This window comes from Oryctolagus cuniculus, chromosome 12, assembly GCF_964237555.1.
Source record: "Oryctolagus cuniculus chromosome 12, mOryCun1.1, whole genome shotgun sequence".
Taxonomy (NCBI): domain Eukaryota; kingdom Metazoa; phylum Chordata; class Mammalia; order Lagomorpha; family Leporidae; genus Oryctolagus; species Oryctolagus cuniculus.
Window position 1 is genome coordinate 54722559 of NC_091443.1, and position 14327 is coordinate 54736885.

Consider the following 14327-nt stretch of genomic DNA (forward strand, 5'->3'; position numbering starts at 1 on the left):
TAGCACAAAAATCCAAAACCATATAGAATATCGGGAGTCTAAAAATCAAATAAAATTGGGAGCCCAGACAATAAATGCCAGAAATTACTGAAAAGACTTGTGTTCCATTTTCAAGGTTACAAGAGCTGGTTATGGGGGCAAAAATGAATAATGGTAGAGAAAGCCCAGAGCTCATCAAATAACGTATGCACCCAAAAATATAATGCACAACTAGGTGAGGTCAAAAGTTAGGAAAAACCAGAGAGAAATAGCAACCTAGAGTATAGAGTTGATGAAATGAACAGCGCAGGGGAGAACTGAAATGGGATGATAAAGACGCAAGAGCGGTCAAGAGACATTTGTAGCATGATGAAAAGGTCTAATACAAATCTCATCAGTTTCAAATAAATGGATCAATAACATATAGGTGAGGTAATATTGAAGAGACAATGCAGCTATTTTTAGAAAACTAATAAAGCACACCAATGTCCCTACTCAGGAATATCACTCAAATATTAAATGGATACATTAAAAAACACATACTTTCAGACACCTCACGGGGAAGTGCAGGTCAAAAAAGATGATTGAATAGATGTTTAAAGCATCTGACTAGAAAAGCAAAGCCTGTCTTCAAAGAAAAGGCACTTACAGTAATTTACTTCCTTAACAGTAGAAATGAAAATGAAGTTACAATGTTCCAACAAAAAATAATCGTCATTTCTATGAAACTATAATCAAATAAAAACATCCCTGGAAAAAGGGAAGGAAGAAAGCTTGCCACCAGCACACAATCGCTGAAAAATAATTACAAGGCATATGTTTAAAACAAGGAGGTGATCCCAGATGGAAGGATTGAAATGACGGGAATAAAAATGGCAAATATGTGGGCGATTCTAAGTAAACATCTACTGCATGAAATAGCAGCAACAACCATCAAACTTCTGATGTTAAGAAAAAGAAAGAACTAAAGTTCATGGAAATAACAGATAAGCCAAGGTGGGTGCAATTGCTGTTACAAGTACTAAAGGCTCTGTTTTCCTGGAAGTGGAAGAGGATACAGGTTTACTTTTCACTCGGGTTGCTCATATCACAGATTAAGCCACAGAAACAACACTAAAATCTCAATAGTTTTAAACGTTGTGAGTTAAGTAGTTTTCTTTTTCTTTTTCTTTTTTCTTTTCTTTTCTTTTCTTTTCTTTTCTTTTCTTTTCTTTCTTTCTTTCTTTCTTTCTTTCTTTTTTTTTTTTTTGGACAGGCAGAGTTAGACAGTGAGAGAGTGAAATGAGAGAAAGGTCTTCCTTCCGTTGGTTCACCCCACAAATGGCTGCTACGGCCGGCGCTGCGCTGATCTGAAGCCAGAAGCCAGGTGCTTCCTCCTGGTCTCCCATGTGGGTACAGGGCCCAAGCACTTGGGCCATCCTCTACTGCCCTGCTGGGCCAGAGCAGAGAGCTGGACTGGAAGAGGAGCAACCGGGACAGAATCCGGCGCGTGAGTTAAGTAGTTTTCTTTAGCAAAGCATGTTCCAAGTTTGGGTGACTCTCCATAATACTGGGGGAAAAAGATAAAATTAAAATTAGCAAATAAATGACAAAGAATATCGTTTAAGTTAATTGAGTATAGGTTCTACAGCTGTGCTATCCAATATAGTTGCCACTACCTTCACCTGATTTTGTAACTTTAAATTAATAAATAAAGTCTTAGATTCAGTTTTTCAGGCACACCAGCCACATTTTAAGTGCTCAAAAAACCACATGTGTTTAGTGATTACCATGCTGTGCTGTGCATTTCTAGTATTTACTTCTACAATATAGTAAAATATTCTCTGGAACTTTTAGATAAAATATTTCTGAAGTCCATACTATAAGCAATGTTAAAATTAATATATAGTCTGTCTTTACTTTCCAAATCAGATTATAGTTATTTAAAAGTGAAATCTTTATACCTTCCCATTGCTAAATACTCTTATTACAATTGTTTAATTATAGCTTTGAAAGATTTGAACAGACACTTCAGGGAAGAAGGCAAACAAGTCATTAGCAAGCTTATAAGAATGTGCACATCATTAATCACAGGGAAGTTGTCTAAAGTACATGACAGCTTTCAGACAGTGACACTCCCAGGTACAGGGTGGTACAGGGTGAAATGTGCTTCAGGAAGCTCAGAAGGAATACAGGATGTGGCTTCTCATGTGCCCCTTAAGGCAAGTCCTGGGGACCAGATGCACTGGTATAAGTGGTTCAGCTGCCCCATTGCACTAAGAGGGTAGATACTCCTTATTGTCTTCAGAGGGCGTTTCTAGAAACCGATGTTGCCAATTACCTGTACCCCCCAGGTGCTCTTTCCTGGACCCACCAATATGGAGTTTAGTGCTCTAGGCATTTAGTGCCCTCAAGCCTTCAACACTCTGGACTATGCAGCTCTGAAAGGATTCAGCTTTTCCAGCTCCACGATTTTAGGTTGGGAATCCTTGGCAACCACTGACAGAAGCAACACAGTATAGCACCTGTGGAGGTTCAGGCACCAGGATGCAGGCCATGTTTACTGCACCAAAAGTTCTAAGTGTGCTCGGGGTTTATTTTAATCAGGGGGGGTAAGACATGAAATCAAGTAAATAGTGTTCTGAGGAGGATGTTTTTAGATCCACAGAAATCTAGAACCAGAGGTCCTGGCTCAGCATACAAGAGAGCCAAGTAGGGAGCACCAGCATTGGTCAGATGATAGAGAAAGGAGAAAAATGTGGGCAAGAGCTGTTATCGCGGAGCCGCTGTGGCTGCACAGTGCGTTAAGTCGATACCTAGCACACCAGCGTCCCATACTGAATTGCTGGTTAGTGCGGTGCCCTGGCTGCTCGGCTTCGGATCCAATTTCCTGTTACTGCTCCTGAGAACGCAGTGGAAGACACCCGTGTGGGAGCCTTGGACGGAGTTCCTGGCTTCTCGCTTCAGCCTGGATCACCCCTGGCAGTTGAGGCCATTTAAGGAATGAACCAGCAGATGGAAGGTTGTCTTCCCCCAACCTTGCCTTTCTTTCTCTCTACCCCCCATTATTGTCCCTCTTTCCTTGTCACTAAACAAATAAACACTAACTCTTCTTAAAAAGAGCTTTAATTATGCTTCTTAAGGGCAAATAAATGTGTGAGGCTGGTGAGCAGGTTTAGAACAGGCTAGTCTGAATAAATCCAGAGGACAGCCTGAGTTGTCTGGGCCTGGGGTGATTCAGGCATGGGAATAGCGGCCTGGACTGCTATAGCCCTGAGGCCACCTGACGTAGAAGGCGCCTGGAGCAGGGGCTCCAGCTTAGTTGCAGGTGAGGATTTTATTTTTTATTTATCTCCAGGCATTGGCTATATGTGGGAGGGGCAGTTCCTCCAGCGTTAGGAAGGTCTGTGATGTCAAAATATCAGAAATACAGAAAATAAGGAGGCACAATTAAAACCCAAAACGGGCGCTGGGGCGTAGCAGGTAAAGCTGCCACCTGCAGTGCCAGCATCTCATACGGGTGCCAGCTACTCCATTTCCATTCCAATCTCTTCTCTGGCCTGGAAGATGGCCCAACTCCTTGGGCCCCTGCACCCACGTGGGAGACTCAGAAGAAGCTCCTGGCTCCTGGCTTCGGATTGGCACAGCTCTGGATGTTGTGGCTATCTGGGGAGTGAAACAGCAGATGGAAGGCCTCTCTTTCTCTCTTCTCTGCCTCTGCTTCTCTATAACTCTGCCTTTCAAATAAGTAAATAAAATCTTAAAAAAACCCACAAAACCAAATATGTATGCATTGGTGGAGTAAAATGAGCTCACTATGTGAATTATTATTTTTACTTAAAAATATAAGCATGTATCATATTTAAAACTAAATGCCTTTTTAAAAGATTTATTTATTTATTTAAAAGGCAGATTTACAGAGAGAGAGAGGGAGAGACAGAGAGAGAGAGAGATCTTCCATCCACTAGTTAACTCCCCAAATGGCCACTATGGCCAGGGTTGGGTCAATCCAAAAGTAGGAGCCAGGAGCCTCCTCTGGGTCTCCAATGTGGGTGCAGGGGCCCAAGCACTCGGGCCATCTTCTGATGCATTTCCAGGCACATTAGCAGGGAGCTGGATTGGAAGTGGAGCATTGGGGTCAAGGATATGTAATTATATATTTCTCTTGTTTTAAATTAAAAAAAAATCTAACTGCGCTTGACTGTCTACTCACACAAACTAACAGACAAGCTTACCATTCTGTTACCTCTGTCACTGATAGAATGTTGCTTTTGGAACTCAAAAGTGACACAGTGGATATTTAAATGAAAAATGTTGGATTATTTGTATCTAATATATTTTCATTCTTTGTCTTGTTGGCATTCTAACAATTCCCATTGAGTGTTCTGCAGGTTTGTTAGACTTCAAATTCCCAAAGTACATTCTCTATTGCATCACAAATTAGTCGTGAATTTCACAGTGTAAGAGGCCTCTCTGTGAGAAGCTATATTTAAGAGCAAAGGCCAGGACAATCGGCTGTCATCTGTTCTATTAGGATGCAGTGATGTCTGCCATGTGAGAGTGATGTTGGATTGCTAGAGGTAAACGCTTTTGTCATTTTTCATATTTACAAGGAATAGGACAGGGAAGAAATAGAAGCACATATCGTAACTCTTCAGGTGTGACATGCACCTAGAATGCAAAAATCAGAATCATAGCAGAAATAGACTGATATGTGAGACCCCCATTCAATCACAGAGGAACACTTTTTCCTCTTAGTGCTACTGCTCTACTTCCTCCTCATGTTTGGCATTATTCAATTGGGATATACACAGCCTTTATTAAAATATCCACTACTTTGGGACTATTAGTGCTTGTCCTTACCTGTGTTCACTGAAATAAGCAAGGGAATAGGAATAATAATTAGTGCAGAAATGCTGGGCTGAGAGCTCCCGAGAAAATCTTCAGCAGCCTCCTGATTTTGCAGAAGGGAGCTCTGACCTAGTCCCCCAGCAGCTGCAGTGAAAAGCTCTCCTTGTCTGAAGCTCGGCGCATATGTCAGCTGGAAGCTGCTTAAAGCAACACCTTCACACACTGCTATTTTGTAGTCTCTCAGGTTTACACAATTACCGCTAGCTCAGGGATTCACTCCTAAGCAGGACAGAGGATCTATATCACATATTTACTTCTTAGAAATTAGTGCTCCGATTTAGTTTTCATACTTGAATATCCTACTTACTGTTATTGTCCTTACCTTATTAAATTATCAAATTGATGCAGTGAGATAATAAAAAAGTTAGACTAAGGAATATTAGATAATCTTCCCAAGATATTGTGGTTCAGAAAAACGTGGAATGAAGAGTTTAAACACAGATACACAGGTGCCCAAACGAGGGCTTTTTCTAGGCTATCCATTACTTTATCTAGAAAATCATAACATTGAAAAGATCTAGAGGCTAATAATTTCATATAATTTTGTAGTGCCTTTTAGTTTACTTGTCAGCACTGATGTCAGTTAAATATTGATGATCAACTGTATTCACATTTTCCAGAATACACAGAAACTGGAATTTTATATGCCAATGGACTACAAACTACATAGCACATATTAATATATATCACATGCTTTTTGAAAAGGATTTATTTATTTGAAAGGTTGAGCAACAGAGACGGAGAAGAACGAGACTAACAAAACTAATACTGATATGACAGATGTTATAGACAGGAGTGAAAAATAATTGCAAGAAGAAGGAGAAAGAAATAAAGCAGGAAAGAGAAGAAGGTATCTGATAAGCCAGCTTGCATGATGTCATATGTAAAATTCTGTGCACTCACCTATGTGTGTTGTGCATATGTGATGTAAATCTATTGCTTCATAATCTCTAATCTTGGCTACACTTGGAAACTCCTGTTGATAATTAGTTAGGATTAGACATGCTAAAAGCAGATATTTTTATGTCTTAAATAAATGTGTCACTATAAATATTTCTTTTGCTTTCTAATTTATAACTTTGTTTTCTCCTATCTTTTCTCTCCCTGTCCTCATTCCTCTGTTCTTCAATTGAACAATTGAAATATGCAACAACTAGTGCACATTTACTATACGTTAGTTATGCCTAAGGAACATTGACCCTAAAAGTTTTTTTAAAGATCCATTGTTCTGGGCCAGCGCTGCAGCTCACTAGGCTAATCCTTCGCCTGTGGCGCCAGCACCCCAGGTTCTAGTCCCAGTTCTAGTCCCGGTTGGGGTGCCGGTTCTGCCCAGGTTGCTCCTCTTCCAGTCCAGCTCAATTGTTCAATTCCTCATTCATTTCAATTAATGAATGCTTTTTTCTTTTTTCTTTTTTCTTTTTTTCTGACAGGCAGAGTGGATAGTGAGAGAGAGAGACAGAGAGAAAGGTCTTCCTTTGCTGTTGGTTCACCCTCCAATGGCTGCCACGGCTGGTGCGCTGCGGCCGGCGCACCGCGCTGATCCGAAGGCAGGAGCCAGGTGCTTCTCCTGGTCTCCCATGGGGTGCAGGGCCCAAGCACTTGGGCCATCCTCCACTGCCTTCCCAGGCCACAGCTGAAAGCTGGCCTGGAAGAGGGGCAACCGGGACAGAATCTGGTGCCCCAACCGGGACTAGAACCTGGTGTGCCGGCGCCGCTAGGTGGAGGATTAGCCTGTTGAGCCGCGGCGCAGGCTTAATGAATGCTTATTCCTTACTTAATGAACCCTTATTCGTTCCACATTGCACTTCATATTCCATAACATAATCTGACAACAAATGTGCCATGTGATTGAGTGCTTTGTATCACACTATAGTATTTTGCTCTAGCTTGAGTCTTCAGCTTTTGCAATTTTTATCCCAACCGTAAACGTTTTATGAGCATGCGCCGGCAACATACGTATTTTGTTTATCTTGTGCTTAATGATAAAATTCTATTTAAATTATAAAACTTTCAAAAATATAGCTTCAATGAATGGTATGCAATAATATAAGCATAGAAATCATACTACTTTCATACCAATACATTTTCATGTTCATCCTTTAAGGTGAGCACATTCTCAATTTGGAGAACACTGTATAGATGAGCATCAGATCTTATTTCCTTCAGGGTAATTAAGAACCTTTTTATTTAGAGCAGATTGATGAGTTGATGGATCATAGAGAAAAAGAAAATATCAACAATAAGAACAATGGATTTTTTTTTGACAGGCAGAGTTAGACAGAGCTAGAGACAGAGAGAAAGGTCTTCCTTCCATTGGTTCACCCCCCAAATGGCTGCTACAGCCAGAGCTAGGCCTATCTGAAGCCAGGAGCCAGGTGCTTCCTCCTGGTCTCCCATGCGGGTGCAGGGCCCAAGCACTTGGGCCATTCTCCACTGCCTTCCAGGGCCAGAGCAGAGAGCTGGACTGGAAGAGGAGCAACCGGGGCAGAACCCAGCACCCCAACCTGGAATAGAACCTGGGGTGCTGGTGCTGCAGGTGGAGGATTAGCCTAGTGAGCCGCGGCGCCGGCCCAGAACAATGGATCTTTAAAAAAACTTATAGGGTCAATGTTCCTTAGACATAACTAACATATAGTAAATGTGCACTAGTTGTTGCATATTTCAATTGTTCAATGATAAACAGACATATGTAACGATTATCACCAATATGTAGAACATTTCTGTCAGCTTGAGAAGCTTTGTCATTCCATTTTGCTTGCAAAGTGTACCCTCATCCTTCATTCAAATTAAAACCAGAAGACTTGAATAGAAGGGGTTACTTTTGTTCTCAGTAAACATCCACATAACAGATGCGAATTAGGCACAAATACAGGGCAGTGGTATCTCAGAGTTCCACATGAAATAGAAACACAGGACTAAAGCAGAAATGTGTGGCTTTAAGATCAGGATGCTGGCAGTTATGGAATGCGGAAACATGAAGAAAATGTTAGAGAGATAGTACAAAGTAGATGTGATAGATACTATTTTTTTTTTTAAATTTAAGATTGAGGGAATGCTGAAATATAGAGATCTCGTACTCTTGTTCTCTGCCCCAAATACCTACAATAGCCTTGAAGTAGAGGCCAGAGCTGTTAGCCAGAGACCCATTCAAGGTCTCTCACATGGGTGACAGGAACAAAATTACACCAATGCAGCCCCCAAGGACTGCATTAGCAGGAAGCTGGAATCAGGAGAGGAGCTGGGTATTGAACCCAGATACTTGATGCAGGAAATGGGCTTGTAACTGTCATCTTAACTGCTGGGCCAAATGCCTAGGTCCACATCTTGAGTTTAATTTTAAAGAAATATGATCTAGGTGGAAGAGATTGAAATAAATTCCATATTTCCTGATATTATGTAGGAAGAGGAGATGGAGAGGAAAAACAGCACAGTGGTGACCGAATTCGTCCTCCTCGGCCTCACCCAGTCTCGAAATATTCAGCTCCTGGTCTTTGTGCTGATCTTCACCTTCTACTCCATCATCCTCCCTGGAAACTTCCTCATCATCCTCACCATCAGATCAGACCCCGGGCTCTCAGCCCCCCTCTACTTCTTCCTGGGCAACCTGGCCTTCCTGGATGCCTCCTACTCCTTCATCGTGGCTCCCAGGATGCTGGTGGACTTCCTCTCTGAGGAGAAGCTCATCTCCTACAGAGGCTGCATCACCCAGCTCTTCTTCCTGCACTTCCTGGGGGGAGGGGAAGGCCTCCTTCTGGTCGTGATGGCCTTTGACCGCTACGTCGCCATCTGCCGGCCTTTGCACTACGCGACTCTCATGAACCCCAGAGCCTGCTACTCCATGCTGTTGGCGCTGTGGCTTGGAGGCTTTCTCCATTCCATTATCCAGGTGGCCCTCATCCTGCGGTTGCCCTTCTGTGGCCCGAACAGGCTGGATAACTTCTTCTGTGATGTCCCGCAGGTCATCAAGCTGGCCTGCACGGACACCTTCGTGGTGGAGCTGCTGATGGTCTTCAACAGTGGCCTGATGACGCTCCTGTGCTTCCTGGGGCTTCTGTCCTCCTACGCAGTCATCCTCTGCCACGTTCGTAAGTCAGCCTCTGAAGGGAAGAACAAGGCTCTGTCTACATGTACTACTCACGTCATCATTATACTTCTCATGTTTGGACCTGCCATCTTCATCTACACGCGCCCATTCAGAGCCTTGCCAGCTGATAAAGTGATTTCTTTCTTCCACACAGTGATCTTTCCATTGATGAATCCTGTGATTTACACACTGCGCAACCAGGAAGTGAAAGCTTCCATGAAGAGGTTGTTGAGTCGGTATGTGGTCTATTGAATGGATTTCAAAATGAGAAATCAAGAAGGAAGACTTTGGGCTGCATTCCATTCTCGTAGTAAAAATTGTTTTCCATTGAACATTTCCCTTTGTTCAGGTTCTATTAAAGAAAATGGGGAGGGGGGAAAATAAACTCAGATTATTTAAACAATACAAAGGAAAGTTTAGAGTGGTTGGAAAACAATGAGTGAGTACAAGAGATTCAGGGGTCAAAATTTATGTAACTTTAAGTGTCAAATCTGAAGTCTTTTGGACTGAGAGACATTTGATTATATTTTATTGGAAATGGGGTCCATTTTAGTGTTTTAAACAAAAGATTGACTCATCCATAATTCCTTCTCTTATGGGATAGGCAGAGATCAATAAGCTATAAAACCTAAAGAGCCAAATATTGAACACATTTTTGAAAATAATATAGTATTCAGAATCTGGAAGAGAGATAAAAGGGAAGCTAATTAGTTGCATGGAAAAATGTCATAAAATTATTCGAATTTATTTTTTCAGAGCTTTATGATTCTTATTATTTATATATTGCTACAGATTATGTTGTGAATTGCTAAAATCCCTGCAATTATTTTAAATATACTTAGGTTTAATGTGAGAAATTAAGTACTTATAAATTCTTTTTAATGGAAAAAGACAAGTTTCTACTCTGGGTGTCTTAAAATGATGTCAGTAAAATTCCATATAACTAACCTGCTACATGCCTTATCTGCAATAATCAGGAGACTGGGAAGACAGAGAGCCGCCTTTCTAGCTCTTAGCTCAGGAAACACATCAGCTAGCTGTGGCCCGGTAGTCAGGAGAATGATACAGAGTGCTGCCCATGTTACTGGCGCTCTCCAATTAATTTATGCTAAACTCAATGACTTACTTCACTTAACATAATAATCTGTTAACAGTGACCTAATAATCACACATTCCAGCTACGTTGTTGCAAATGATGAGACATTTTCCTTTTTATGCCCCAGTAGTATTCATTGCATATATGTACCATGTTTTTACCATAAAGAGATGCTACATTTTTGAGGAGATAGATATGTGTACTCTGATTGGACATTATATCATATAAAATATATATATTTACACATATTGAAACATCATTTGGTACTCATAAATATGTGCAATTTTTATGTGTGAGTTAAATTTTTAAAAAAAGTTTTACATGAGTACATTTGATAGAAACTTAGAAAACCTGTTTATATGTTCACAGCTTCTTCAGAAAATAAGATAATACAAAAATGGTGGTAAAATAGAGTATACAGGTTTTACAATCTTGGAGATGCGAAATAATACATTTAAATTGAAAATAGAAATAGGACAACAGGTACATTGGCATGTAAATATTTAAAAATTGTGTGTAGGTAAAATGCAAAAGTGATGCAAAACTCCCCATAACTTATGTTTATGCATATTATATTCTGTACAATAGTTTATATGGAAATTAAAATAAATATTACCTCCCTATTCTAGCATTATGTGAGAGCATCCATGCATAAATTTAAAGAAAAGCTGTAAAGTAAATGAAAACAAATGATAAAAGAGTAATTTACTTAATACATAAGACCTTTCATCAGGATTGTGAATAGGTACATATTATAATGAAATACAGGCTGGCACCACGGCTCAATATGCTAATCGTCCACCTTGTGGTGCCGGCACACTGGGTTCTAGTCACAGTTGGGGCGCCGGATTCTGTCCCGGTTGTCCCTCTTCCAGGCCAGCCCTCTGCTGTGGCTTGGGAGTGCAGTGGAGGATGGCCCAGGTATTTGGGTCCTGAACCCCATGGGAGACTAGGAGAAGCACCTGGCTCCTGCCTTCGGATAGGCATGGTGCGCCGGCCGCTGTGCGCCAGCCGTGGCGGCCATTGGAGGGTGAACCAACGGCAAAAGGAAGACCTTTCTCTCTCTCTCTCTCTCACTGTCCACTCTGCTTGTAAAAAAAAAAAAAAAGGTAGACAGGCCAATGCTGTGGTATAAGCTGGTAAAGCCACCACTTGCAGTGCCGGAATACCATATGGGTGCCAGTTCAAGCCTTGGCGGCTCCACTTCCCTTCCAGCTCTCTACTATGGCTTGGGAAAGCAGTACAAGATGGCCTGAGTTCTTTTTTTAAAAACTTTTATTTAATAAATATAAATTTCTAAAGTACAACTTTTGGATTATAGTGGTTTTTCCCCCATAACCACCCTTCCACCCACAAACCATCCTATCTCCTACTCCCTGTCCCATCCCATTCTTCATTAAGATTCATTTTTAATTATCTTTATATACAGAAGATCAACTTAGTATATGCTAAGTAAAGATTTTGGCCGGCGCCACGGCTCAATAGGCTAATCCTCCGCCTGCAGCACTGGCACGCCAGGTTCTAGTCCTGGTCGGGGCACCGGATTCTGTCCCGGTTGCTCCTCTTCCAGGCCAGCTCTCTGCTGTGGCCCGGGAGTGTAGTGGAGGATGGCCCAAGTCCTTGGGCCCTGCACCCCATGGGAGACCAGGATAAGTACCTGGCTCCTGCCTTCGGATCAGTGCTGTGCGCCAGCTGCAGCGCGCCGGCCACGGCAGCTATTGGAGGGTGAACCAATGGCTAAAGGAAGACCTTTCTCTCTGTCTCTCTCTCTCACTATCCACTCTGTCAAAAAAAATAAAAAATAAAAAAAAAAAAAGATTTCAACAGTTGGCACCCCCACAGACACACAAAGTATAGAGTACTGTTTGAGTACTAATTTTACCGTTAATTCGCATAGTGTAACACATTAAGGACAGAGATCCTACATGGGGAGCAGGTGCACAGTGACTCCTGTTGTTGATTTAACAGTTGACATTCTTATTTATGATGTCAGTAATCACCTGAGGCTCTTCTCATGAGCTGCCAAGGTTATGGAAGCCTCTTGAGTTCACAAATTCAGACCTTATTTAGATAAGGTCATAGTCAAAGTGGAAGTTCTCTCCTCCCTTCAGAGAAAGGCACCTCCTTCTTTGATGATGGCCCGAGTTCTTAGGCCGCTGCACCCTCCTGGGAGATCCAGAGGAAGCTTCTGGCTCCAGGCTTCAGATCAGCCCAGCTCTGGCAGTTGGAGCCATTTGGGGAGTGAACCAGCAGATGGAAGACCTCTCTCTCTCTCTCCTTTCTGCCTCTGCCTCTCTGAAACTATGCCTTTCAAATAAATAAATACATCTTAAAAAGGTTTAAAATAAATAAATAAATGAAATGTAGAAAAAGATTAAAAGGTTTATAAATACAAATAAAAATTATCCCTTAATAATAAACCTTAGAAATAAAGACAACTGATTCTGGTTAGCATGTAGAAGAGTATTACTCGTGTGTTGTTAACAAAAAGTGGCTCAGAATAAAAATTACACTTCTAGGAGGCTATCAAAGAGCAGATGAAATAAGGAAGCCATATAGTGTTGAATGCAGACAGGGACAAGGCCTTTGCCTTGAATGCAGATGAACAGAGACCCATGGCAGCCTTACATACTTGGGGCAAGTACTTAGTATGGGAATAGATAGGTAAAGGAATTATCCTGTCACAGATTGAGATATTTGCAGAAATGAGGAAAAACAAGCTGAGCTTTCAGTGACATATGAAATGCAAACAGATAAAAATTTGAAAAAGTTCCAAACACAAAAATAAATATTTTACCTTCAGAATTTTTAAAAATATTATTTATCTGAAAGGCAGACTTACAGAGAGCCAAAGGCAGAGGCAAAGGTAGAAAGAGAGGTCTTCCATCCATTTCTTTGCTCCCCAAATGGCCGCAATGGCCAGAGCTGAGCCAATCTAAAGCCAGGTCTCCCACGCAGGTGCAGGGGCCCAAGAACTTGGGCCATCCTCTACTGTTATCCCAGGCTATAGCAGAGAACTGGATCAGAAGTGGAGCAGCCAGAACTAGAACAGGTGCCCGTATGGGATGCTGGCACTGCAGGAGTGTGGTGGAATGAGAGGGCCATGCCAAGGAGGCTGCTGGCAAGCCAGCATCACTTACTCAGGAATGGCTTTGAATCCCATCTGGCAACGGAGCCTGTCTGGCAACAGGCTGTGATTGGATGGCTTTGAATCCCACCTGGCAATGGTGCATTCCTGGCAACAGGCTGTGATTGGTTGGGGTATAGACCGTCCCTTGACCAGATTGGCTGGTCTTGGCTATATAAGATGTTGTACCAACTGAAATAAATGAGTCTGCGGGCTGCTTGCCTGAAGCCCGCTTTCACCCAACTCCCAGGGTCTGTGTGGTGACTCCGTGCCTTTTGCCCACACTATGCTCCTCCTCTCAGAAACGAATCCACCACAACATTGTTGAGAAATCAACTGCAACACAGGAGGAAGCTTTACAAACTACTCAGCTACAGCACCAACCCCCACTTTCAAATTTTTTTACCTGTCTCTTTCCACTTAAAAATGTAGCAATAATGTGTCAGAAAAGAAGTGGAGAAAGCAGTGAATCACAGGGAAATCTCACATTCATAGTTATTGCAGTGTTCATATACTGGTGTCTACAGAGTTGATTCCAAAGACAAGGAACTGTCTGAATGTGACCCATCCCCTCCAAGATAGAATATTGATGGGACAAAGGTATCAGTGTGTTGGTGGCAGGTGTACCAGGTGTCAGTGTTAAGACAAGTAAGAGCTAAATCCCGTGTAATTAAAGAAAACTCTAAGTAGCAGCTCAAGTGGACCTTTGGAGAAATCATTAGAAGGCATGTGAAAAAAGAGAGAGAGAGAGAGAGAGGGAGAGCAAGAGAGAGAGAGAGAGCGAGAGAGAGAGAGAGAGAGAGAGAGAGAGAGAAACCATGGAAGACCATCTTATAATTACTGTAAAATTCTTAAAGAAAAATATTCTCAGTTGAATATTAGAATTGTCAGACTAGGACTATTGAAAACTATCACAAACATATTGAAGAAATGACAAGTGTAATTGATGAGATAACTGTGCACTTTCTTAATGTAATGGCTATTCTAGAATCTAAGCAACAGTATTTGAAATAAAAACAAATTCCTTTGGTGAACTGAACAATGTTTTGTTCACTGCTGATAAACTAATGATTATAAAGATAAGCCCATGGAAATAACCAGTTTGAAGGACAAAAAGTAAAAAATATTTAAAAATATGAACAGTGTTCACC

General features: G+C 41.6%; 1 protein-coding gene across 1 annotated transcript; it reads left to right on the top strand.

Annotated features, from left to right (window-relative positions):
- The first annotated feature begins 8278 nt into the window (after nt 1–8278).
- Nucleotides 8279–9205, top strand: LOC100346388 (olfactory receptor 4N4C). Its single transcript, XM_070053957.1, has one exon. It carries the CDS (start codon nt 8279–8281, stop codon nt 9203–9205), a length of 927 nt encoding a protein of 308 aa, XP_069910058.1.
- The last annotated feature ends 5122 nt before the right edge of the window (nt 9206–14327 follow it).

Coding starts and splice junctions, on each gene's coding strand:
- LOC100346388 (XM_070053957.1), top strand. CDS start 8,279: ATGGAGAGGAAAAACAGCACAGTGGTGACCGAATTCGTCCTCCTCGGC.